This window comes from Rhinolophus sinicus, linkage group LG05 (genome assembly GCF_036562045.2).
Source record: "Rhinolophus sinicus isolate RSC01 linkage group LG05, ASM3656204v1, whole genome shotgun sequence".
Lineage (NCBI taxonomy): Eukaryota > Metazoa > Chordata > Mammalia > Chiroptera > Rhinolophidae > Rhinolophus > Rhinolophus sinicus.
Window position 1 is genome coordinate 24,773,662 of NC_133755.1, and position 27,977 is coordinate 24,801,638.

Sequence of the window (27,977 nt, forward strand, 5' to 3'; positions counted from 1 at the left end):
TTATTATACTACGCTAAAATTGAAGTTATTTTGTTATCTTGCTTCTTAGTACCCAAGCAACTTCTGTGCATTAGAAAGCTCTTATAAGCAACAATTTTCTCTCACAATCGGGGAAATATCTCTGTCAACTAAGCTTTAAAAAAGTTCCCAAACCACCTATCTCTATAACCTAGAAGACCAGCTATGAATTCAAGCTATACTTGAAACCCTCCAAAAAAGCAGAAAGACCTGAGAAAGCAAAGATCTACCTTTTGCTGCCAAAACATCTACTGACATTTCATGGCTTATTGGTTACTTTGGCCTTACCTCTTAGAGGAAAAGTTTTATCACAAAAAGTTAACTACTGTCAAAGAATGGAAGATTTCAGGTACCCCCAAAATAGATTATTTCTCTTTTCAGAAGTCTATTAGTGATACAAAGCAGTATCTCCCAAGTTAGTCATCCTTTATATAGTTAAATCATCCATCCTCAAGGGATAGCAGAAGTATTCAGATACTAAATACATTTTTTTTTAAGTTACAAAATTTTTTAAAAGGAAAAAATGTAAAATTACCAAGAAAACTACACTGGAATTTTTAAGATGATAACAGTATTATTTTATTTAAAAGAATAAGGAAATGGACCATATTTTAACACACACACACACACAAATATTATTTAGTAAGTAATACTCATCTGAAATGTTAAAGTATTTAAATGAAAAGAATATTGACCAATAAAATAACTTACTAGCACCACTGCTCTCTTTGTCCCCTGCATTTTTTGCCAGACTCATGGCATATTCGCATACTTCAGCTGCTTCTCTTTGTGCAAGCTGCCGGAGACACGCCACAGCTGCTCGTCGAAGTAACAAATGGGAACTACACAAGTGAACCTGGAAACCATCACATTTTTGAAAAGAAGTTGTAATCGTACTTGCTTAATGAATATATTTTAATACCTTACTTGTGCAGAGGCTCTTCATTTCACAGCCTCAGTTGTTTAAAAAAATATACCAAATAATGGCCTTTGGAAAAATAATACCACCAATAAAATATATAAAGAATGTTTGAGTAGGCAAAATAACGCTCCCAAGACCTGGCACTAAAGATCATAAAATATGTTTAAATGAAAATCACGAAGATCTTTTGCATATCTTATTTTACACGTGGTCCTACTAAACTTTGTCATCTAAACTTTTTAAGTACAGAGATTAAGTAGTGAATGAAAAGTTAGGGGGCAGAGTGCACAGTAAACATTGAAAGCAAAGGGGGGTATTTATTAAAAGTTTTAAAAATCAAGCAAACATAAACACTTGAATAGAATTGCAAAACGGAGCCTTTTATTTAAAAAGTTCCTGAAAGAATTGACATAGTATAGTCTGATACATGAAGTAAAGTCTAAGACACAGCATAGCATAATGATTAAGGGCTCAGGCTCTGGTTGCCAGACTGGCTTTGAATCTTGGCTGTTACTCACTCCTGTGTGACCTTAGACTAGTTATCTAATCTCTCTGTGCCTTGTTTGCCTATATGTAAAATTGAGGAGGTAATTCTTCACAGGAATATAGTCAAAATGAAATAAGTTAATATAAGTATTTTGTTTACAACAGTGGCTGACACATGGTAACTGCTCAATAAATGTTAGCTATTACCATTATTACTATAAATTTGATTTATTAAGAAAATATTATCTTTCATGTGCTGCTTTTGAAGCACGGAAGTGAGTAATATATTTTAGAAAGAATCCTATCTAGAAATAATGAATGGCAGAATAATTATGTAGAATACATCACCTCTTCGCAATACTAGACAGTGTATTTTTATGTAATAAAAATATAGCACTATTAATATATCATATTGTATATGTTATATTAATATAGCATTTGTAACTTAAGATATATTTTCATAAAATTCACAGAAATTTATACCAAGTATTAAAAAATATATAATACAACTGAGGGGAAAAATAGGACAGATTTTTTTTCAACAAATGTTACTTCTCATCCTGAAAATAAACACATTTTGGAATTTTTAAATGTCCTATAATTAGAAAGCTTAAGAATGCTTGTGAGATAGGAAGAATAAGTCACTTAGTCTCTCAGAGTTTCTGCCTTTTTATCTGTACAATGGGAAGAGTGGCCACCCTGCCCATCTTACACAATTGTAGTAAGAATCAAATGACCAAATGTATATGAAGTAGAATACCATAAAAATTTAATTATAATTGAACTGTAACTAAGAAAATACACTCAACAAATGTTGACTGGCAGAGACAAAGTGAAAGTGAAAGAAATAAAACATTTTACAGTTTACAAAGTGTTTTCAAAAACTCTATTTCAATGTTTCTGAAGTGTATTTTTTTTCCATTTTAACATCTCTAAAATTAGAGGTGAAAATTATAATCGGTGGTAACTTACAGTCACTGTAAACTAAGTAAAAGTAACGGTGTATTTGTTTGAAAACTTTCCATTTACACTTTTTACTGGTAAAATCCACAAAATATTAGGAATAAAACATATTAAATTTGATAAAAATATGTGGTTTCCTCATGCCCCTTCCTAGTCCCTCAGAGAAAACCATCTATACGTAGTGACATCGTCACTATAATTTGGTTTAGCCTGTTCTTGAACACCATATAAGTGGAACCATGTAGTGTGTTCTCTTCTGTCTGGTTTCTTCTCATCAATATGTCTGTGAGAGTCATCCATATGATTCCATGCAACAGTAGTTCATTAATTTTTATTGCTGTGCAATAGTCTATTAAATAATTACTTAACAGAATTAAATAATTGTATTAAATAATTTATACACTCTGCTGATTGATGGACATTTAGGTTCTTATATGCATGCATTTCTGTCAGGTATTTACTTATCAGTGAAGTTAAGTTGCTGGATCATAGTGTATGCATATAGTCAACTTTTATAGATTATGCCTAATTGTTTTCCAAAGACACTTCTTTTACTTATATTCCATAAACCTCAGGAACATTGTGCTGATTGGTCCTACATTAGACCTCAAACCTTCCTATAAAAACCCATTATTTTACACTTTATGTCATCTTGCTTCCTCTTCCTGTGCCTATCACGCACTTACATCCTGGACAACTGGACAGCCCTGCTCTGTTACTGATGACTTGGCATTCAGCTCAAGTCTTTCTCTCACATCTATAATTATCCCAGATGACATAAATGGCTATGTGTGGAATAATTCTGTCAGGACAGGAGAATGAATAACTGGTCACATGGTATAAAAAACAGCTGCTTGCCAGGAGCGCAGTAACAATAATTCAGAGTGCTGGTTCTTCTTTCAAAACCACATTTTGAAAAGTTTTATCATCATACAAGTTGTAATACTTTTTTATTATTTAATAAAGATGACCATGGTGAACAAAACATTTGCTGGGGGGAAAAAATCACATTTCATTTGTAGTACACATAGAATCACACGTGACCACTTCTGGGGACCATAATTGAGTAAAGCTGAAAATGAAATTTATAAAAATCGGATTTGATTTCACTAATTTGGATGAACCCATGTGTAGACTAATTTTCAGTGTTAAAAGATCTGGTAATGGAGACAGCCCGGGGGACTTGTGTCCATATGGAAACAAGACACTAACTTGAATGACCTTTTTTCTCATCTTTATCCTGCCATGCCATCTCCTTCCCACCAGCTGCCTAAAATCTCACTACTTAGTCTTTTGGAAGAGGGTCAGGAAAGTGCTCCAACATGCCTTGTAATAAAACCCTTGAGGTTGTACTGAGGAAATCAGTTTGGAGACATTATCTTGTGTTAACATACAGGAAACACATTGCTTTCCCTATTATTGATAAACTCCACTGAGATATAGTGATGTTACTACTTTCCAGATCCTGTGAAATGTGTTCTATCTCACAATGTCAACCCCCATAATGTCAACCTCCATAATGTCAACCTTTAAGGAGGAAGAAAAAAAAGGAGAGAGGAACCAGCCACCTCAGGGGTGTGTCCATCTTCATCACATTTGTCAGTTGCCTATCTAAACCTATATCATGTAACAAGCTCACCTTGCCCAAGAGATGCCATCTGTGGCCTCAGAGCTTGGGCATCAGACCACCGCTTTTGCAGGATGCTACATATCCTGTTGCAGAATGTAATCTATTGTGTACTCTTAGTTTTCTTTGTGGATGTTTTTTGAAAACATTTCATGTGCCTCTGGTTTGTGTCCTGTGGCACACTTAAAAACTCCTTGACGATCTGGGACTAATGCAGTTCCCTCTGGTATGTGGTGAAACAGGAGCAAATTTTGTTGAGTAAAGCTAAACAAATGAGATGTAATATGAGATGTAATATCTTGGTCTTTCAGTTCCTTCACCACATCGTGGATGACCTTCTCTTCCCTTTCCTCAGCAAGATCTGCCCATGGTTACCTCTGCCTTTCTTTCCCTCTATGTATAAGCCTCCTCCTGTCTTAACCTTCCTCCCTTGCCCAAATGAGATATCATAATTCATCATTTCAGCACTGTCTTGTTAACATCCTGCTGTCATTTAAGTGAATCTGTTTGGCCAAAGCCCAACTATGAATGTATCAAAACATCTGGTTGCTCAATGCCTGCACCCAAGTTGTGTACTGGTGCTGGAGAAAAAAAAATCACACAACAAGGGGAATTGGTACCATCATAAATCACACAATGGAGCCAAAGAGGGCCACTGACCTCCACTGAACCCTCAAGACTACCACAGAATCTTCTGTTTCTCCACTTACTCTCATCTCCCACATCCCATTCTCCTCAAACTTCTGACCCTTCCTTTGCTCCCTCATTCATGGAACTTGATCTCCCCTTTTACTTGATTAAGAAAGCAAAAGTCATTAGATAACTCCCTCTACTTCCAGCCACCAAATCTACAAACCCACCTATATCTACGCTCACCCTGTCCTCCTTTCTTTATGTCGCACTGGAACAGATATCCCCTTACTTGTGCCCTGGAAACTCTATTCCACTAGAAACCTTGGATGATTAATTATTTCCTTTCTGCCCTACACCTTTAACTCTCCCACGCTACTGGCTCTATCTGATCATCACTTTAACTTCTCACCACTATGGAGAAAAAGAGTCTCTCCTAACCCCATTACCCACTTAACCTACTGTCAAACTTCTGGAAAGAAGTTTCTGTTTATATTCCATCTTTAACCTAATGTACTTGGGCTTCCATTTGTACTATTTCACCAAATGACTAACCAGTTCCTTAAATGTATCACACTCCTTCCTGTCTCAGGGCCTGTCACATATTTTTCCCCTCTGCCTAAAAATAAATGGTATCTACTCCAATACCATGGTCTTCCCCAAACTAACTCCAATTTATCCTGCAGATCACACCTTAAATGTCAGTATTTTTAGGGAGATATTTTCTGAATGCCTGGATTATGAAGACTTCCCCATTAAATGCTCTGCTGTAGCCTTTTAGAGCACTTACTTACCTTATTTGTAAATACTTGTTGTTGACCATGTTCCCTTGAAACTATAAACTTCATTATGACAGCGGCTTCATCCTTTCTCATCCACAAATGCATCCCCTACACTCTGCATGGTGCCTGACATATAGCAGGCTCTCAATAAATATTTTTTGAGTGAACAAACTAACAAATGTGATGATAGTAACAGATACTGAGAAGTTATTAGTCAAACTGTAGGGAATTAAATTCTGAGTGGGAAAGACTAAAAATATGATGCATTCTTAACCAAGAAATAAGTGGTTCATCAAAATATTTCTTAAGATGTAAAAAAGAAAATCAGAGAATAAAATAAATATTCAAAAAATGACTACTGAAACTAAAACCCTAGAAGTCACCATCCAAGAAACTTCCATTTTCTGTTTTGGTCTAATTTGATCTTTTGCGAAACAAATTTGGGGCTCCCTAAATAAATCAAGAAATGAAACAGTTTTATACTTACACAAAGGCTAGGAACGAGACTAGACAGATTGACATGCCGTGGTGCAAACATATGAAGCTGCTGAAGGCAAGATATGGCAGCTGCCTGAACGAGAGAATCTGAATGGTCCTGGGTAATTGCACAACCCACCAAACAAGAAGAACGAATGGTGGAAGTTGTTGCTCCATTCCCTGGTAGTAAAATAAAAAAAATAAAAATAAATGTAAAATAGGATTATTTTATGATCACCAAAAATATTCCTAGAAAACAATTAATTTCTAAATAACCCCCCTTCTGATTACTATTCCAATTATTTCAAAAACAAAGTCTACAAAGTCCACAGAAATGATTTCAAAACATGACTATATGTGGATGACAATGATGCATCTCTTTAGATTTACCTACGTTTATATTTATTCCCTGATAAATTATGTTGTCTTTTAAACCCATCATTGTTTTATCTGAAAGAGCCAGAAGAGTCCTTATTCCCTGGTTCTTTGTTCAACTAACATTATCATCTCTGTTATATAACTTTAAGTCCCATTTTCCTAATAAAATTAATAGCAACTTTTACAAAGATAGGAAAAATAAATGGTAGTATTACATAGTGTGTATATAAAAATGTCTTAACTGCCAAACATAAGTGATTTAAAATTTTTACCAATGTAAAATAATTTTATATATATATGCATATTTATATATATATGCATATTTCATATTTATATAAAGACCACACAAAGAAACACAGAGTTACGTAAGAGTTACATTCTATTTGAAATATGCAGTGCTTCATCATTGCATCATAAAGCACTTGGTAAACATCTATACTTAATCAAAAGTGTATATTTATTCTCTCCATATCCTTAGAGTATTCACTGGAAGAAAAGACTATCAACTTTCTCAAAGAGGACACTTTGAGAAGTCCAGGAGAGAGTCCAGGAGAGAAACATGTCTGAATAACATATTTTTCAATTCCTAGCACTCTTTCTTAAGATCTTTTCTGTTTTCACTTCTTTCTTTTTAAAAATATCTGTCCATAGAGGTTAAGAATGCAAGAAGAAGACATTAATCTGGCTCATGTTTGACTCCAACCACTCACTGGCTCCATGTATAAACTTAGATAGTTCTTAACCTCTCTCAGCCTCAGTGTTTCATCTGTAAAATGGAGAGCTATCACTATCTCAGGATTGTTGTCAGAATTAAATGAGATGATGTTTATAAAAAGCTTGACCCATTGAAAGCATTTAATAAATACTGAAATAAATTCTGAAAGCGGCTTATACATTAAAGATAAATTCACAGTAATTTGCTGCCTTGAGTGTTTCATTTAACCATTAGAATTATTCTACTGAGTGGAACCGAGTGGTAAGAACCTGGATCTTAGGATCATAAATCTGCCACTCAGTAAAGTTACTTATGTTGTCCGAGCTTGCTTCCTCAGGGAAAAATCAGATAATATTATCTACCTTATAGCCACGTTTTTTGAAACTACGTTCTTGATCCTTAGAGTTGAAAAAATAAAAATAAAAAAAGTGAAGCCAAAGTCCATGAAGACAAATGGATGGTACTCCAGGCCAAAGGATTTCCATTTTTATCTTTATCTTCATGGGGCTCCAAGTAAAATTTCATTTAGAAATGTTTTCTCTGCTCAAAACTTTAAAAAATACTGTCAGTCATAGGTTTGCTGTGGGTATTACATAAAATAGCACATACAAAAAGCAGAGTGATTCCAGGCCTTCAGTAAATCGCAAGTATTCCATAAATAATAATAATAATAATAATAATTACTATAATTAGATTTCTTTAAGCCACATGATGATGACATTCAGGAAACTGAAAGATAGTAATTTGTCTAGTTCCTCTAATTTACGTTGGACTTACTTACCTTGTAGTTCAGGGCCAACAGTAGTGATTATAGCACCCAAGCATCTACCCAAACACTGATGAACTTCAGTATGTGAAGGTGGAACTGTCAACAGCAAGGTAAGAACTAGAGATAATGTTGGTTCCACATATCCACGATACATTGGGCCACTAGAATCCACTATCAAAGCAAGTGAATGAAGAGACCATGTCTGGAATAAAATACAATTTTATTTTAGTTGTAAGAAATAGAGTATATACATTAATTTTTAAGTTAAATTTTAGTAAATACTATCATCGTACTTTTTAATCAATGATCTGGAAATACTTAAAAATATGTTCCTTAAGAAATAAAAAGTAGTACATAAGCTACTAATAGCCAATAACCAAGGCAACTGACATGCAAATTCTATGTTTAAAGTTTCTCTGCAGTGTGGTTTTGAGTGTCAGAAATAAAATTTCAATGATGAACTAATTTTCTTCTACTATAATGTACATATATTTCACACTTCCAAAAGACAATGACTAATATAATAAGTGTCTGATTCAGTGGATGTTTATGGACATCAAATACGTCTTTCTTGGGCCAGCCCGGTGGCTTAGGTGGATGGAGCTCCGTGCTCCTAAAGCTGAAGGCTGCCAGTTTGATTCCCACACGGGCCAGTACCAGATGGCTCAGGTGGTTGGAGCGTGGGCTCTCTACGACAAGGTTGCCAGTTCGACTCCCACAAGGGATGCTGGGCTGCGCCCCCTGCAACTAACAATGGCAACTGGACCTGGAGCTGAGCTTGAAACACAACTAAGATTGAAAGGACAACAACTTGACTTGGAAAAAGTCCTGGAAGTATACACTGTTCCCAATAAAGTCCTGTTCTCCTTCCCACCCCCCGAAAAAAATGCAACTTTCTTGCCTACATTGTTGGAGTTTTGCTAAAGAAACTTGCCTGAAATAAAACAATGACCATGACAATGTCCTGAACTCAGATATATTTCTAGAGCCACGACTCTCACACAACAGCTCTTCAAGTGCATGGAACCATTTTAGGCCCCTATTATGTTTACTAAGCACAAAGTAATCTTACTGACTAATAGTATTTACAAAACTAACCCCAGAACAATATACTATTATCAGCACAGGCCTCAGAAAATAAAAACTGCCCACATCTAGCTGTAGAATAACTTTTCTTATATTTCTGTTGTTAGTAGCTCTGAAGCAGAGCTGTACTACTGGGCTGAGGAAAAGGTGGTCTCAACAGAGAGCTTTCCCAACTTACCAACATAGCAGAAAAAGAAATCCATACCTTAACTTCTACCACCTGTCAATCTACTCCAATCCTAGAGAATTTAGCAACCTGACTTGGACAGGTTATGTACAGAAACCACACCTACAGAAAGGAGTTAGCAAAAAGTAATAGGAATATAGTATCTCAAGGGAGGAAGACTAGAGCACATATTCTGGAGAAAAAAAAAATTAATAGAAGAAACAAAAGAGGAATTTAACAAAACTATAAGGATTTTTAAGACAATATAATTAAAGCATAAAGGAGATTCTAGAAGTGTTTAAAAAAAAATCTACCCAAGATTTATGTTAAAAGTTCAGTAAAAAAACTGAAAAAAAAAAAAAGAATAGTTATTGCTAAAATCCGAAATCATCATCTTGAAGATCAAGATGGAAGAAATATATATCAGATAGAGTGAAAAAAAAAAAAAAAAAAAAAGGAAAAAGACAAAAGACTTCAAATATGAGTAATAGGAGTTCCAGAAAAAGCAAAAGATAAACTTCTGCGGAATTTGATGACATTTCCAAGCTTTAAGGATACAGAGAAAAATTCTTACATGCTGCCAACTCAAAACATAAGGTTACAGACATAAAAACATATTTCAGGTAAGTTTTTTGGCAAAAGCAATAAAAGATGGGGAATAAAAATAGCTGTTATATCCATAAGCACCCATTAAATCAGAATTTTGTTACATAAGCCATTGTCTTTTGGAAATGGGAAATATATGCATCCATTTATAAAAGAAGAAAATGAATTCACTTAAGTTTTATTTCTGTATGCTCAAAGGCACACTGCAGAGAAACTTTAAATAGTATTTGCACATCAGTTGCATTGATTATTGGTTTATGTTACCTTTTAAAGAACATATTTGGAAGTTTTTATAGATAACTGATTAAAAATTGAGATGTTAGTATTTACTGAAATTTAATTTTTAAAAAAATCAAGCAACCATTAGTCTCCTTTGTGCAACATCAGAAGACAGAAGTACTGAAACATTTATGAATAATGAAAGAAAAGGACTGTGTGCCAGGAATATCATTTAAATGTGAAGGCAAAAGAAGCCACTTTTTAGATATACAAGGATTACAAAAGTAAAGCATACCACTCAGGATCCTTCCTAAAATAATTATTGGTGAAGGAAGTTTTTCAAAGAACAAAAATCTTAAGATAGGAGTTGAGGATACAAAAAAGAAAACACTATTGAACAGTAAAGTCTCTAGTAATTATAGTTAAATACATGTAGACAATAATGCAACTGTGAAGTATGATTTTTGAATTAGGATTCTCAGAACAGAAGAAACGTAGGGAAAACTTAAGAATATTGTGCTATTCTGTAAAGATATAAACTAAAATATTAGCTTTGAGGGAATGTAATTGATTCAAATTACTATAGTAAAATGTTCGTCACAATAGTTTAGTGGTTACCAGAGGGTAAGGGGGGTGGGGGGTGGGGATGAGGGTAAGGGGGATCACATATATCGTGATGGGAGGAGAACTGACTCTGGGTGGTGAACACACAATGTGATATATAGATGATGTATTACAGAATTGTACGCCTGAAATCTATGTAATTTTACTAACAATTGTCACCCCAATAAATTAAAAAAATAAAATAAAAAATAAAACAATAAAATAAAATAAAAAGAAGCAAAAAAAAAAATGTTCGTCACATAAAAAACATGTAGGGCGGTCACTTAGAGGAGTTTAAAGAAATTAAAACAAAAAAGGACTGAGAAAATGGTGAAGATAAAAGAAAGATCACTAGCGCCTTCTCTTTGACATCAAAGATGAAAGCAGCAACTTCTTGGGTAAAATAATTTTATAATTGTGCTTTTTTTCTTCCAGACTAGTGTGAAAACAGGATTTAAAAAAGCAGTGTAGCACCTCCTAAGGGACAAGATAATGTGGTTTTTGTTTTTAACACTTTTGGAATTTTGTTCATTACACAGCTAGAAATCTTTACCAAGAAGTCAAAGGCAAACTAAACATGTAGACTAGAAGTCTTTGGTGGATTTAGTGTCTTTTATCTAATCATGAAGGAACTCATTCATGAACTCAACAAACTAATGGCAGACAGTAATGGCAATTAAATGTGTGCATCCCAATATAAAGATGGCAGTTGGATGCTGTTGCATTCATATACTGTTAATATTTTTAGGTGCTGCAATGTGAAGTGGTAAATCAAGAACACAGTCCATTTTCACACAAATGAAGCTCTTGACTCTCAGTATAGTTGTTTCTATTTGTATTCAAGGAGAAACAAACAAAAATTCAGAGTACACCTGAAGATTCAACCAATGACCCTGGACCTGGGTTATGGTATTAAAAGGGAGAGAGAAAAGGATGGTTAAAAAAAAAAAATTGATTAACAAATGTAAGGAAATGCAAACAAGAGGAAAGGATAACAAATAATAAAAAGAAAATATTAGGTTGGTGCAAAAGTAACTGCAGTTTAAAAGGTTAAAAATAATTGCAAAAACCACAGTTACTTTTGCACCAACCTAATATGTTTCAAGAAATGTGGAATGAGTTAAACTCTCCAAATAAGACAGATTTAAGATTAGGTTAAAAAACAGAATCTTGTTATGCACTATTACAAATAACCCTCATAAAACAAAAATGACACAGAAAGACCCTAACACACTTTTCCTAACAACATTTGATTTCCAATCAGAATCACTACGACAGGTATTAGGTTGGTGCAAAAGTAACTGCAGTTTAAAAGGTTAAAAACAATTGCAAAAATCATAATTACTTTTGCACCAACCTAATATTTTATACAGCATATAACTGTCCTAAAAATACTATTTAAAAATTTCATAATAAAAAAATTAGTATCATACCTGGACTTCAGGGGATGTTCCATCTTGTGCTAGAGCCAATAAAATGCTGACACTGGTCTTCAGATGTTGTCCTGAGCCAATACCACCAACATAACGATGCAAACAGCCCAGAGCCAATGAATGCCCAGTTCTGGACACAACATCTCGAGCTGATTTCAACCTGGAAAAAAGTTATGCTTCACAGGCTGGTTTTCTATTTCCCAATGGCAATAAAAAGCTTATGAGCCACACAATAAAACGGATTTATTCTGGAAGTTAGAAAATACTACAATCATGATTACTTCTTTTTCCAATCCCAAAGTTAGAGATTCAGTTTAAAATGGAGAGTTAAAGTGATACACTTCACTGAATAAAGCTTATTTCAATTCTAGAGAAAATGTGAAAGAGGAAGCACAACTTCTCAGTTTTTAATATTAATCATTGCTTGAAAAGCTAAGAGCCATTTCAAACAAATTTTTATTACTAGTGTTTCAAATAAAAGAGTAGTTCTTATAACTGGTTTTAAAAATACAAAAAAGGTTATTTGTGTTCACAGAATTACAGAAAATGCTTTTAATTTCCATTGAAGAAATTCTCTATAATTATTATTTGAACCTCTTTAAAATGTGCCAGTCTTTTTTCTTTGTGAAATTTATCTTAATGAATTAAAAAATGTAAAAAAGGAGCTACTGTATATCTTTTTAAAAGAAGCTTTGAGGTGTATTTATATATAACATTCACCAATTTTAACTGTACATAAAAACGTACAATGTAATGAATTCTGACAATTGTATATAGTATATAATCACTACATAATTAGAACAGAGATGTCCTAGAAACATACCATAAATCACATTTGTAATTTTAAATATGCTAGTCTAGATACAATACATCTGTGAAACATTACAGAAGGGAAAAAAGAATCAGGTGAAATTAGTTTTAATAATTTGGCAGTCATTTTGAAGAATGAAAGACGTTAAGAATAAATGCAATCTGTGAATTAAATTCTAAAGCCTTATACAGATTAGAAAGCTGCCTTCATATTGTTACTTTTCAAAAGGCAACATTTCAGTGAGCTAAAAAGCTGGACCAATTTTCTTAATGATAAGCATCTATTAAATAAAGTAAATAATCTAAGATATGAGAATATATATTTTCCAAAGTCTCAAAGTGATTTTCAATTTGAATGGAAACAAATTCAACCATAATGACTTATTTTTTTCTGAACTGAGTCTTAAGCAATGGAAGCTACTCCCTCTTATCCAAAAATGGTTTCTAACAATGATTCCTGTCTTTACCCTAAAATGGCATAAGATTTTATTAAGCAAATATAGCTGACAGATGTGTCTGTGTAAGTGATTTTTGCTTTTCAGTCAGATATTATATCAGGAAGACATAGTGTAGACAAGGCTGTAGGACATTGATGCTTTTTCAAAATATAACCAGATTCTGTCAAATCTAAGATACCACAGATTTTTAAATGTAGCATTATTTTATATAGTAGTATAAAAGAAAAAATGCATTATTTTATATAGTAGTATAAAAGAATAAATAATTATGACCTTTCATAGAGAATTAAAGACAAAACCCAATTTCAGATCAAAATGTGAAAAAATGGGTAACTTAAAATCTATGTAATAATTAATTTCAGATCATAATTAATTATTTGGAAAAGTTAAGAAAACTAAGCACTGAAACACTTGCAAACCATTCACCAGACAGATAAGAATAAAATGTCCTTGTATTTCACCAGAGTAAGTATAAAATAAATACTACCCCATCTCTCTCTCCCTCTCCCTTCTCTCTTTTGGAATAATTAGAATTCAAAATATAATAATAGTTAAGAATTATTAATTTACATAATTAAAGTGCCAGTTCTTGGGCACCCTTGATTTTCAATGTTTCTACTTCAGTACTTAATTAACAACCAACAGTCACTAATAATTGCATATTATCATCTTAGTCATACTTTTTTAGAACTCTGAGATCAGTCTTTTTAATTAATGTTAAAGAAATTCTTAAAATCGAATGCTAACCTTAGCCCCTGTTTCAGGGATAATTTAACAGATGATAAACTTAGCAGCAGTTAGAAAAAGAATGGCTTATTTTAAAAAGTGAATAATTAACAGAAAGAATAATGGGGGGAGCAAAGGTAAGAGAAACGGAGTTCACAGCACTTCTGACAGAAGTCCTACCGTGTTTCCCCGAAAATAAGACCTAACTGCAAAATAAGCCCTCGCATGATTTTTCAGGATGACATCCCCTGAACATAAGCCCTAATGTGTCTTTTGGAGCAAAAATTAATATAAGACCTGGTCTTATTTTCGGGGAAACATGGTATTAACAAGCCTCTTGATTCTATCATGTAACATTCAAGAGCTGAAACTGAAACCCTCACCACACTGAAAGTATCTAACATATTACAACTTTCCCAGATTCTAGAGTTTTATCAATTACTGAAATAAAAATTAAGGCATTATGAAAAATCCCAAAATATTGTCACATGCTATACTATGTAGAAAACATACAGTCCAGTTAATAATTATTGATTAGTTAAAAGACATCTTTGTTTATATGAGAAACTTACTTGTTGGTAAAGGGACCCACTTACTTGTCAAAGCTATATTGGGCCATTCTAGCAATAAAAGTTGCTTCTCCAACCACCTGAGCCATTCTTCCAAGAGCTTCCCCTGCTGCACATCGTAAGATGGGGTTTGGATTGTCAAGAGCACCCATAACCAGTGTCAGGGCAGATTTACGAACTTCCTCAGGTCCTAAAGTACTTTTGTTTTCAGCCAGGCCCTAGGGTTATTTATTTATTATTTTTTAAAAAGGGAGTAATTCATAATTCACAGTAAATAAAAGAAATAAATATGCTGCAAATCCTTGTAAATACACATATATCTTCACACATTATTTTCTTTAGTCATCTTTCACATGCATATCCTATGCCTAGAATCAATACCTGTTGAATTAACAGCAATCACTTTCCTAAACGTGATTAAGAACATAACACATAACATAGTTATAGTTCAATCAACCCCAAAACCAACAATCCCTGGGAGTGTCTCTGTCCAAAGACTAGTACTTAAAAGTTGTTTCTATATATAAAGGACAACTGTAATATTAAATCAACTGTAATTCAAGGAAGGAAAAGACCCAATAAGTATGAACTCTGATTCATTTCTATAAAAATTCCAGAGAAGATAATTATGTTACAAAGAATACATCCAATATATGTGTAAAGACAAAGTGATGTAAGAGTCATCAGGAACTGAAGGTTGATGTAGTTTGCTCATCATACTAAATGTTGCTATCTCTATTCTAGCTACAGTTACTGTCCTGGAACATTATTTACTTACTTTAAACCAAAAATCCAAGTCATGGTGCCTGGGGGAAATGTTAACTACAGCAGAGGCATTAGCGAGCACATCTATGAAGAAAAGCATACTGTACAGCAACATTACAGTTGGTTCACCAGCCTTCCAACCACTGAGGGAGACAATGACCACCCACTCCTTTTTTTTAAAAACTCAGATGTTGGTATTAGCTGATATTCTTTAAATAGGGTATATACGAATGGTTATATAAATGGTACAAACCTATTATTTCTATAACCAATGCCTATATCCTTTTTCCCTGATGTGTTACGAAAGATGATTTAATTCATATCCATTTAAACACTTGGACTTGTCACCCTTTTATTTTAAAACAGTCATATCCTACAATAAGCTTAGTTCTGAATAATATAAAAACTTTTCAAGTACATCATAAGCAGCTGCAGGCTGTACAGTATGGTGCATAAACTGATAGGCAAAACAGTTCTTTCACTTCATCACGTGTAGAAATTGAGGTTCAAAAAAGGTAAAAGGAGTTACACAAGACATAAACCTGGTGAGCAGCTAAACAAGAATACAATCTCTAAATGCAGCATTCTTTCGACTATGTAACATAGCCTTTCCTGATATATGACCTAAACCACAAATCAAACTTAACCTTTATCTAATTAACCCTCATTAGATTATTGGACTTTATTAGTCAACCATCTTTGAAAATTCTGAAAGAACTTACTGCCATTTGTAAAATCTGAGGAATCAAATCAAAACAAACTTTAATATTATTAACATATAAAATACTTATTTAATTATGACAAGCCTGATATAAAGTTCCTAGTGATTTAATAAAACATATAAAACATAGTTATCAAGTGATATACATATAAGTATAATCATCTAGATATGCCTGCCTTATTAAAGGCATTAATTAAATCATAGCTTGGAATATATATTATGTTTTAAAAGTAAATACCTTTAGTGCACTAAGAACAGCAGTAAAAATATTAAGCTGTACAGCCTGCTGGCGGACTCCTTTGGCTTGTTTAACACATTCAGCAAAGTGATCCAACATTTGTAATCTATAATAGGAGTAAAGATCACATTAGCAATACTTTTTATTCAAATTTGACTCAAAAATAATGGCTCACAAATAATGCCCCATGCTGTCTCATTTCTATTTCATTTGTATAGCTGATCCAAATCAGGAGACCTTCTCCTCCTGAATGAATATATAGACATGGTTATCAACTGGAACAAGCCGAGAGACTAAATATTAAGTTTCAATTAGCAAAATAAGGTCATAATTTCAGTAGCCTTTAACATTAACACCAGTGTCCAACAGAGTGCCTGGCATATAGTAGGTGCTCAAGGTTTCTTGAATAGAATAACAACCATTAACAATGCATCTCTGTGGAAGATTTTTAAGTTGGAAATATCAAAAGGGAGCATAATTTTTTTTCTTTAAAAAAATTTTTTTTTAATTTATTTTTATTTTTTCTAATTAAAGTTTATTGGAGTGGCAATTGTTAGTAAAGTTACATAGATTTCAGGTGTACAATTCTGTAATACATCATCTATATATCACACTGTGTGTTCACCACCCAGAGTCAGTTCTCTTTCCATCACCATATCTTTGATCCCTTTTACCCTCATCTACCACCCACTTCCCCCCTTACCCTCTGGTAACCACTAAACTATTGTCTGTGTCTATGAGTTTTTGTTTCTTCATTTGTTTGTCTTGTTCTTTGTTGTTTTCAGTTTTATATACCACATATCAGTGAAATCATATGGTTCTCAACATTTTCTTTCTGACTTATTTCACTTAGCATAATAATCTTATATGATCTAGCAATCCCTCTCCTAGGTATCTACCCAAAAAATATCTGACAACATTTATCCATAAAGATATCTGTGCTCCGATGTTCACTTAGCTTTATTTACAGTGGCCAAGACATGGAAACAACCAAAGTGTCCTTCGATAGAGGATTGGATAAAAAAGATGTGGTATATATACACAATGGAATACTATTCTGCCATAGGAAAAGATGACATAGTGCCATTTTTGACAATATGGATGGATCTTGAGATAATTTTCTTTTTAAAAAACACTCGCACATAGAAGAAAATAATACCTCGTGTCCTATCTTTGGAATCTAATCGAGAGATTTTTTTAAAAGATTGCGCTTTGGTCATTTTTTTAATGTAAAAATCAAAAGTGAAACTTTTTTCATTATGCAAAAATTTTAAATGAGACAGTTAACAACCACAAAAATCACAGCCATTTGAGACTATTATTTTAAAAGAGAATGAGATCATTTCAGATTTTTCTAAACAGCAATGGGGTGGGGCAAAGGAATCTAGGGAAGTTTGATTTAGTTCTAAGATAATCATGACCTAACGTAGGAAATCAAGATCACTCTAAGGTCACTAAAAGGATTTAAGTTCAATTTATAATAGGACATGGCTCTCAGGTCAAAGCATTCTTTAAAAATCACATAGGAAGAAATCACCTAGCCTCTAGTGGGAACTCCAGTTAGAGATACTGGGACTAAAGCTGACTATTTCTACACTTGCTGACACAGATCCACATCTATCAGTGAGGAAGCAGGGTACTACTCACACTGCTTTCAAACACACACATAAGAAGATACACATGTTCTCTCTCCAACACTATTGTTAAGAATGATTTGCCTATAAGTGACCTCAGATACATAATTTTTATAAAAGCTTATTTAAAAATATTTTTTCTATCACGGCTCAGCCTTTTGGCTAAAATCAAGTATAAATTTTTTTTCTTATAAAATACTTCATTTAATTTGAAAACTATTAATGAAAAGTTACTACCCAGAAATAACCACTGCTACCCTCGGTACATTCATTTTCTCTTAGGTCTTTTTCTTATGAATACCCATATGAACTTGAATACACATGTATATTTTTATGTGTTTTAAGATACCAAACTGGGATCTTTACTTGCCTTTTATTTTCCTTTTTTTATTTAACATTGTATAGTAAGCATTTTCTAATATCAAAATATTGGCTCTGTAAAAGAAGTATTCTAGCCTGTCGACTTTCCATAATTTATTCACTCATTCCTCCATCATTAGATATTTGGTATTTATTATATTTTAATAGAATTTATTTATTTATACTTCCCCTTGTTCTACAGAAGTGAATTTAATGTATTTAAAATAATCCTGAATTCTCGTTATAGCTCTCATAGCTGGCTGTATAACTTTGGGCAAACCACGAACTCTTAGACCAGGATTTCCTTACATTTAAAACAAGGGCATTAAAGGAGATGCTTTATAAGATTTTTTTCACCTTTAAATGCTCTTTAACATTTATATGGCAAGCAAATGTTCTTAAATATATCTAGGTAAAGTAAAATTTCATATTTAAAAACTTCCCCCTCAAAGTAAAAAGCAATTAACGAAGTAACCTACACATTTAAAAAATAACATTTGTATTATTTTTCACATACAAATATAATAATGTTTTTAAGGCATATTTTGTAAAATGAGTTATCTGTGATGGTCTTGTATTAATTCATTCTCACTCTTCCTTTTGGGGAAATCACCATAAATATATGGGGATAATGTCTGCGGACACTAAATATAGCGAACTAAAAGATTCCTGTCAGAAAAAGAACCAGTTACCTTAGTTTTCCAAGTTCTAGAGTTGAATCATCTGAAAGACAAATGTTATTAGGAGTAGACATCTCACCCATTTATTTGTTCAACAACAAAAACCAAACACTTACCAAACTGATGTCCCTAATTAAAGATAGAATCAAAACATACTTATAAAATAGCAAATAAACTATCAAAATGAAAATTTTGTTGTGTAAGCCATAGTCCACAATATAATGGATACTAGATGCTTGTACACATGGCCAAATGTTAAAAACAATTTCAAAGTATGTGGAATTTGTATGTAATTTTTTTTTATCATGTATGTGTCACTTACGTTATTAAATTTATGAGCCTATTGTTTAGGTAGTAATTCACCTTACTGCAGAGTTAACTGACATGGGAAAATCTACTGTTTGAATATAATTCATATTTTACTAAAATACCTGATTGACTTTATACTAACCGGTGTTTGTAAGAAACATGAGGAAACACTACACCAAAAAGAGCCACAGAAGCATCGATGACTGAAACTCCAAGAGGGAGAGGACCAGGCACAGCTTCTCCAGCAGGTATCCGTAAATAAATGGAGGATGGATCATGCTCCAGAGCCCCACTTCCAGATGCACTGTTTGGCTGGAGCTGCAAAAGAATGACATAAAAGTCACTCAAAAACTACTTTAGGCAATTCACTTACTAAGTATTGGGCAAGAAGAATAGAACAGGGGAGTAAGGAGAAAACATTAAAAAAAAAGAACACAATGACTGAATGTGAAAATTTTTAAATAGATGGAAATATAATTTGGCCCTTAAAGAAAACCATCAGTAACAACTTACATAATGTTAAGAAAAGGATTGTTCATTCTAAAATATTTTTACACTACTTACCTTAAAATATTTAAGCAAAACAATATCAGGAATAAATTAAACCCACACTAATTTCTTTAAAAGAGGCTTTAGTAAATCTTTTTTAAAAGTACATAAGAAATAATGTATTCAGTGGGCAAAAGTTTCTAAATCTTCAACCTACGAACTCCCATTCCTCTCCAACCTATCAGAAAAACTCTAAAACAAAAAGCCAAGAACCAGAAAACCAGCTAAAACTGATCTTTGCCACAGACACCACAGGGTATCTGAATACAAAGAATATTGAATAAAGACAATTTGCCAAATTCTAACTGTTGCTGTCTACCTTTTTCACTATTTATCCACTGCCAGGAAGCCATCTTAAATGTCTAAGAAAGCTCAATGAAAATTAAACCTTAGTCTGTAACACTTTCTCTTTCATACCACTGTTTTCAAGTAAGCAAGTAGTTCATTCCCTGTACGGTTTATTACCTGGTCTTCAATTGACTTATGATCAGTTTCTTGAAGCCAGGAACCAAGAAGAACACTGTCATCATAATGACAGAGGGATCTGAGGAGTGAAGTAGTTGTATTGGCTGAATTGTCAGTCAAAGTGAATTCTGCTACCAGTTCTCTAAGAAGTGCGTTGAAAGAGCCTAAAACATAGAACTTCAGATCAGATTAAAAAGAATAATTTTTATTGAAATGATAATCATTGCCCACAAAGAGCAGCAACATGTTCAACAAAAATAAATAAGTTCCTATTTCCTTTTTAAAAAGTAAATATTCAATGCTGTTTTTAATATACAATAACGGTGCTTCCTCTTTTATTATTGTATTGTGCCTTTTAGCCCAAATTATTTCAAGTAATTAAAAAACTCAAATAAAGATTATTTTAAATATATTAAATGTGACGTGATTATTATTTATTATTAATTACCTAATGATATACAAACACTGAACCACAGCATATCAAAATTCTTGGGCATGGCTGAACTGGAAAAAAAAATCAATGATTGATTCTAACATTAACATTTTATATAATATTTAATTTCTTCAAAGCACATTACTATTCCTCCTCCAGATTCCTACATTATTGGCTATTTTATAGCATATATGAAACAGTTTGGGATAGTTATTAAAAGCACAGACTTTGAAGAAAACCAGCTAGGTTTGCATCCAAGCTCTGCCACTGACTATCTCTCTGGTTTGGGCAAACTGCATTACTTTTATGCACCCAAGATTCTGCATTTACAAAATACAGCTAATCACCTCATAGGGTTAAGGTTAGAATCAAAGATGTTAATACATGCAAAGGGCTTAGGAAGGGCCTGGAACACAGTACGTGCTGAACAAGTATTAGCTACTCTATATGAAGAAAAGGAAGTGGTTGCCTTCCTTTGAGCAGTGAGTCAGTGAGAGAGGCGTGACCACAACTGCAGAACATTGTGAAGAACTGCAAAGGTAGACTGAGGAATTTTTATTAGATACTGTAAATTTTACCTTCATAAGTTTTTGGAGGTAACAAAGCCAAAATATCATAAAGTCTTAATCGGACCATTGCAGCACTAGCTTTCAGATGAGCTCCATGGGCTTTAATTACAGATGGAATGCTAAAATATCAAAAGTATAGTTAGTATCATCTTATCAAAATAAGTATTGCTTATAAACATTTTTTCAGTGATGTATCAATGAACTGTCAAAGTACATTGATAAATATTACACTTTCATTTTATTTTGAGACCTTTACTGTAACAGAAACATTATAAAATACAATTTTATTTTGATCCACACCATGACTACAATTTACAAAATCACTTTACATAAAAAAAAAAAAAAAAGGGGGCCGGCCAGGTGGCTCAGGTGGTTAGAGCTCCATGTTCCTAACTCCGAAGGCTGCCAGTTCGATTCCCACATGGGCCAGTGGGCTCTCAACCACAAGGTTGCCGCTCCTCGAGTCCCGCAAGGGATGGTGGGCTTTGCCCCCTGCAACTAAGATTGAACAGGGCACCTTGAGCTCAGCTGCCTCCCGGATGGCTCAGTCGGTTGGAGCTTGGGCTCTCAACCACAAGGTTGCCAGTTCAATTCCTCGAGTCCCGCAAGGGATGGTGGGGAGTGCGTCCTCTCAACCACAAGGTTGCGGGTTTGATTCCCACAAGGGATGGTGGGCTGTGCCCCCTGCAACTAGAAACGGCAACTGGACCTGGAGCTGAGCTGTGTCCTCTACAACTAAGACTGAAAGGACAACAACTTGAAGCTGAATGGCACCCTCCACAACTAAGATTGAAAGGACAACAACTTGACTTGGAAAAAAGGCCTGGAAATACACACTGTTCCCCAATAAAGTCCTGTTCCCCTTAAAAATAAATAAATAAATAATTGTTTCCCATATGATACTAGAGGGAAATACAAAACATGACTATTGACAAATATATAAAATTGGATGTCAATTTGTAATAATTGCTTACTTACTGTGACATCATAGTCATGGCACATTCAATAGGGGTCATCAATTTTCTAATCACATCTTCAGTTAGGAGTTCAGGACAATGTGCAACAAAGCTCCTCATCGCTAGATAAAATTTTTTAAAAGGACAGATTTGAATCAGTTTTGTGAAGATGAATAAATGATAAAATTATATAAAGGTTACCTACAATTCTTAATTATTATAAGGTTCAGATCACAAGAAGCACCAATTGCAACTATAGAGAAAAATCATTAAGAAAGGCTACAAGGGTGGACAGCAGAAATAGAGGAAGGAAGATATTTATTAGGGAGATTTCTATGAATGGGAATTCAGAGATCTCTCACCCCATATGAATTCAGATGACTATAAAGAAAGAGGTTTCAAGATAGAACCAAGAGTGAACACAATGGCCCAGTGAGAAAGTGTATCTCTTTTGGCTCTTTAGCAACAGATCTAAGACTGAAACAGCTCTTAGATGTGTGGGAACAAAGCTGGCACTTTGCCCTGTTGCCTTTATGGGTAAGCATATGTCTGTCTTTCACAGTTTGGAAAAAGAAGCACTTTACACCTTGAGATAAATTTAGAAAAAAACAGGGTCACCCAGTGTAATTGTAGTTCCCAAATAAAACAAAACTTGAGCCTTTCCTGTAGGCTGCTGACTCCCCAACAAAAACAACATTCATAATTTTTGTAATGCTGATGTCTGAAAAATTATCAACATTTGCAGATTTGATAAATGATAGGAGGAAATAGCCGTTTGTTCATAAGGAAGGGACTAACTTCAAACTCAGTCACCTTGGAAGTCCTGAGTTTCTTTTTCCCTTAAATACCCACTGGTTTTTTTACGTGGTGATCCAGTGCTCCTTTTGACAGGTGGAGATTGTGATAACTGGGAATGAAGAGGCCTGGGTTCCAGCTCCTGTTTCACCACTACTCTACCCTGCTTCTCAGAGTCTCAGCCTTAGTTAATTGTAAAATTAGCAAACTAATAGATTATTTATAAAGTTTCTTTCTAAATATAAAAGTATGTAAATTTACCATTACATATTAAAATAAAAATCTGACGTAGTAACTTTCCTTCACTTCACAAATATTTAGTAATAAAATAATACTCTGAAGGTACATCCCTTTCAGTTCTTACCACATAAAGCTCCAGCACGGCCTTCCAATGTTACCTGCCAGGTAAAAGAATCGCCTCGGGCCTTCTCAGCCTCCAATTCCTTTAAAGAACGAGGGAAAACATTTCGCCACAGTAACAACATCTTGGGCAGATGGTAACGAACAACAGAGGGTCCTAACAGAGAAAACAAGAATACAAAACCATGCATATATGTAACATACATTACAATCAAAAGTCAAAGAGCCCCAACCCAAGGTTCAACAATAGCGATCATTTCACCACATCTTTATCTCTAATATTAATATTAATATCTAATTTTCAAAATGTTTCTTATTCAGTTGGTAAAACTACTATCTATTAAAGCATAATAAAATTCACCTAAAAAGTATCAATATTTTTAGCATGTAAATATAAAACAAATCCAGAAAAAATAATCTAAAATATATTCAGAATGGTGAATTATATATTATCCATGATAAAATATATCGGGGACACATTTTGTGGTGTCTTTTCTATAAATATGTGTACGTAAACATATATACCTTCTCTCACACACACATATATATAGATATATATATGTATATACATATATATATTATACAGACATATATATATATTCTTCCATTTTGGGGGCAATTTATATGGTTAATTTAGTTTTATGAGGAAGCAGAATATTTAGAACTAGGAACCTATATTGACATTGCTAAGAATTCATTTAACATATCACTTAACAAACTTAACATAAATTTCTGCTAAAGAGCTACCACTATTTATTTTCTTTAGAAAACTAAGTCAAATTAATTTCCAAAAGACAGATGTTTAAAGTGGTGAGTGACTTTGTGTACACACACACACTTTTTATAGAAGTTAAACATGTGAACTAAAAGTTGGACGTTATCTCATCACAATGATAACATGGATTTCTGTTCTATGTACAATGCTATACTTTGCCTGCGTCTCAGACGTGTCACAGCATTGAGGAAAGTGAGGATAACTCCAAGAAAGTTATCCAACAATACTGTTTAAATGTGACTGTACCAACCCTACTAAAATTATGTCACTGGCCTTCTCTTTGGGGGTGAAATGTGCCCCCACTACTCTCATCTCTTTTGATTAACACTAAGCTAATCAATTAGACCACGACTATTCTGATAGTAAAGGTGAAACTTTGTTAACAACTTTCTCACTAAATGTACTTAAACTGAAATTGCCAGAAAGAGAAATCTACTACCATATGATGAGAAAAACATCTTTACCATTTTACAACCTCATTCAAAGTCTAGAATGTGAACTGTAACACTTTCACATTAGATGTTCTTTATCATCTACTGGCAGTTACAGAATAAGACAAAATCCTACTCAAAGATACTTATACCTAAAGTCATAAGTGCTCCAAGTAAAAGCCATCCAGCTTGGGTGCGCTGTAAAGATAGCCTGCTATTTTGGGCAGCCGTTCGTAAGAGATCTTCGGCAATACTAACTACCATCTGCAAAAAAAGTTTAGAATTGGATTTCAATTTAAACACGTTAAAGAAATCAGATAAGAAAATACATAGCTAGTACATTATCAAAAGAGAAGCTGTTCTTTTTTGTTGCTGCTGTTAACTTGTTTTTAAAGAGGCAACATTAAAACCTACTCAATCCTGATTGCACTGATGACTCTGAAGAGACTCAGAATAGCGTAGTGGTTATGCGTGAGCTCTAGAGCCAGACTGCCTGGGTTCATATCCCAGCTTTGTCATTTCCTACTTTCTGGAAATGACCTGGGACAACTTAACTTCCTTGCCTCAAGTCCCTCATTGGTAAAAGAGGAATAATACGAGTGCCCACCTCACTCTTACAAGGGCTAAATAAATTAATTCAGTAAAGCACTCAGAACTATGCTGGTACATGTAACCACCTAATTATCAGTGCTATTGTCCTACATTCAAAGATTTATTGAATTCCTCTTACGCAACTAGCATTAAGCTAATCTTATGGTGCTTAAAATCTCAGAGAGGAAGACATAGGAAAAACGGGAAGTAACAGCAGCACACGATTTTGTAAATGACAACATAGTAGTGTAGATGTAGCAGGGGTCAGAAAGGCTATCACAGACTGCGTAGCTTTGAAGAGAGCTCACGAAAGAGATGGAACTTGTATTGGGCTCTAAACAAATTGATAAGTTAGGTACTGGGGGCGAAATTCTGATGTAAGAGATTAGCATGAGCAAAGGCATGCAGGCTGAAAACAGCATGGGAAGAAAGCAAGATGACTAGTCTGACTAGAGCAGTGGGAAATTTGAATGTACGCATAGAATGAAGGCAAATTATGAAGGTACCAATTTACCAGAGGTGATTATATTTTATTCTCTGAGTACTGGTTTGTCACTAAGTGTCTCAGAGCAAATGTGAAATGTGAAAGTTGTGTGGGAGAGATGGGAGAAAAAGACAGGATAATCAGTGAAGAGACAATTGTATAACAAAGGAAGGCAGAAGCCTAGATTTGAGTAGTAGCTATGGAATTCATAGGAATGAATGGACATGGGTCTAATATCCCAGAAAAAATAAGAGTATGAAGATCTAACCCCAATCTGCCTATGTAAAGTTGCAAATAATATTTATACAAGTACTAATATTCCTGAGAAGAAAACCATGATAGTAGGAGGAATAGTAGAAAAACAAAGAAAAATAACTGATTCATGAAAACCATTCAACTTTTATTAAGTATTATCAAAATGCAATAGCATATTCTCCTAACATCTTTGAATATAGCAATATCAATTTTTATTTCTAAAAGCTGAAGGAAAGCTCTGATTTCTAAATAATTACTATAAGGGTTTTTTTCTCTAAAATAAATTATAAAGTGATACTATGCCCAAACAAAACCTATTATTCCTATGTCAGAATGTAATATCAAATTTTAATTAGGGTCTGTCAACTCTACATTAACAGGACACTATATTTTACATTATCATGGTAAAACTATTGTCGTTTGTTCCACATTAAACACAGAAGGTGTTCCCGTAAAGACTAACACCTACATGATAACACTTGCAATTCTAGGATCTCCTTCTCACCTTTCCCTTGGCATGAGGAATGCCCAGTGGACACTGATGAACTCCACCTAATAAGGCAGCCATTGCAAAACTGTATCCACTAACAGCTTCTGGCGAAGTTTTCAAGTTGTTGAGCCGTTCTGCACACCTGTCTAGAAAAGGTGTCAACTGGAAAGGTAATGCCACAGCCACACAACGCAAACACCATGCAGCAGCAAGTCGAGCAGCCATACTGGGATGAAGAAGCACGGAAGTCACAGTCTCCAAAAGTCCTAAAAACCAAATAACCAAAAAATTACTCTATTTTAATGATGTCAAATGATTTCATAAACTAGAAGGCTATATACAACACAATAATTAAAACCAAAATTGTTAGGGCTTCACACAGATACTTTCAGAACTTTGCCAAAAACACAGGTATTACCTCATAAATAGAATACTTCAAAAAAGCATTTTTTACAAAAAAATAGTATAATTATATCCAATAAAATATAAATGTTGACATAAAATGAAAGTATTCAATAAAATTTCAGCCAATTATCAGAAGCAAAACTACCACGACTTTTTTGATTTCTCCCCAAATTTCATTTCACTACGTATTTAATTCGAGATTGACTACTGCAGTGAATTTTAAGTCAAATAAAACTCAACTTCTAACAAATGATCTAAACTACTAATCTGATGACAAGCAACTAAGCTAGAGGTAAATATCAATCACACCTATGACTTTTAAAAACAGAGAAAAAACATTCCAGCACGTAAGTAGGTCTCATACCTATAGATGCTTCCTGAATAAGAGGGGACGCGGTGGCACTGAGGCTCTGCACCAGGCTCCCAAGCTCCTGGAGTGCACAGACCATCACATGCTGACTTGCTGCGATATCTGCTGCTCCAGATTTGTTTTCACCACTAGTGTCATTCACTACTGCTTCTGGAAACACAAAATCATGTATTTGATGAGGGTGAATTAAACTGTGACACAATTTCTTTTGATCTACATAATTTATATTGTTAGATCATCCCACTTGATGACTGAGTGTTAAAAATGTTGTATGTAGGTAGTTATTTCTCAGCAGAAAGTTTGTGCAACTAAACACCGAAGTCACTTAAAAACATTGTTTAATGACCTCACAACAATGCTTAAATATATACGGAGATATTTTGTCTGCTTCTAGTGAGAAAACCTAACCTTAGTAAGCAGCAACAAACTGTAGGGTTCAAAAGCACAAGCTCTGGAGAAGGAAGGCTTGGGTTTAAGTCCCAGTTTCACCAATCATGTTAGCTATGTGACACTGGGCAAGACATTCAACTTATGTTAAGTCTCATATTCCTCAACCACTGAAAAGGTGCCTATCTCAAAGAATACTGCGATGATTAAATGAATGCATACAAAGAATTTAGCACAGTACTGCCCCCAATACACTTAACATTTAGTAAATGTCAGCAGCTATTATAGTTGTTGGTGTAGTTATTATTATCATTATTATTATAATTATTGCTATTTCAAATACTGCAATACGTTAGTAGCATCATCAAATTTCTGACCAGAAAGTAGATCTATAAGGAAAGTGGCTTTAGAACTTCTTACTGGAATGTTCCTCAAAGTCCCCATTAGCTTTGCTGCCCCGTCCCCTCACCTTTTAGCTTCCACTAGACTTGGAATGTATTTAACATGAAACA

At 33.9% G+C, this 27,977-nt stretch overlaps 1 protein-coding gene across 4 annotated transcripts in view; it reads right to left on the minus strand.

The window, feature by feature from the left end:
* HEATR5B (HEAT repeat containing 5B) overlaps positions 1–27,977 on the minus strand; it is a 74,274-nt gene that overhangs the window by 29,578 nt on the left and 16,719 nt on the right. For all 4 annotated transcript variants that reach the window (XM_019741998.2, XM_019742008.2, XM_074331895.1 and 1 more), the window contains exons 9-22: positions 27,073–27,228; positions 26,319–26,569; positions 24,636–24,747; positions 23,282–23,434; positions 22,145–22,244; positions 21,176–21,285; positions 20,165–20,328; positions 19,293–19,468; positions 16,168–16,273; positions 14,471–14,661; positions 11,881–12,040; positions 7,780–7,969; positions 5,916–6,085; positions 730–874 (exon numbers count right to left, since the gene is read on the minus strand). In XM_019741998.2, coding sequence (XP_019597557.2) covers positions 730–874; positions 5,916–6,085; positions 7,780–7,969; positions 11,881–12,040; positions 14,471–14,661; positions 16,168–16,273; positions 19,293–19,468; positions 20,165–20,328; positions 21,176–21,285; positions 22,145–22,244; positions 23,282–23,434; positions 24,636–24,747; positions 26,319–26,569; positions 27,073–27,228 — 2,184 coding nt within the window. The remainder of the gene's footprint in view (positions 1–729; positions 875–5,915; positions 6,086–7,779; positions 7,970–11,880; positions 12,041–14,470; positions 14,662–16,167; positions 16,274–19,292; positions 19,469–20,164; positions 20,329–21,175; positions 21,286–22,144; positions 22,245–23,281; positions 23,435–24,635; positions 24,748–26,318; positions 26,570–27,072; positions 27,229–27,977) is intronic.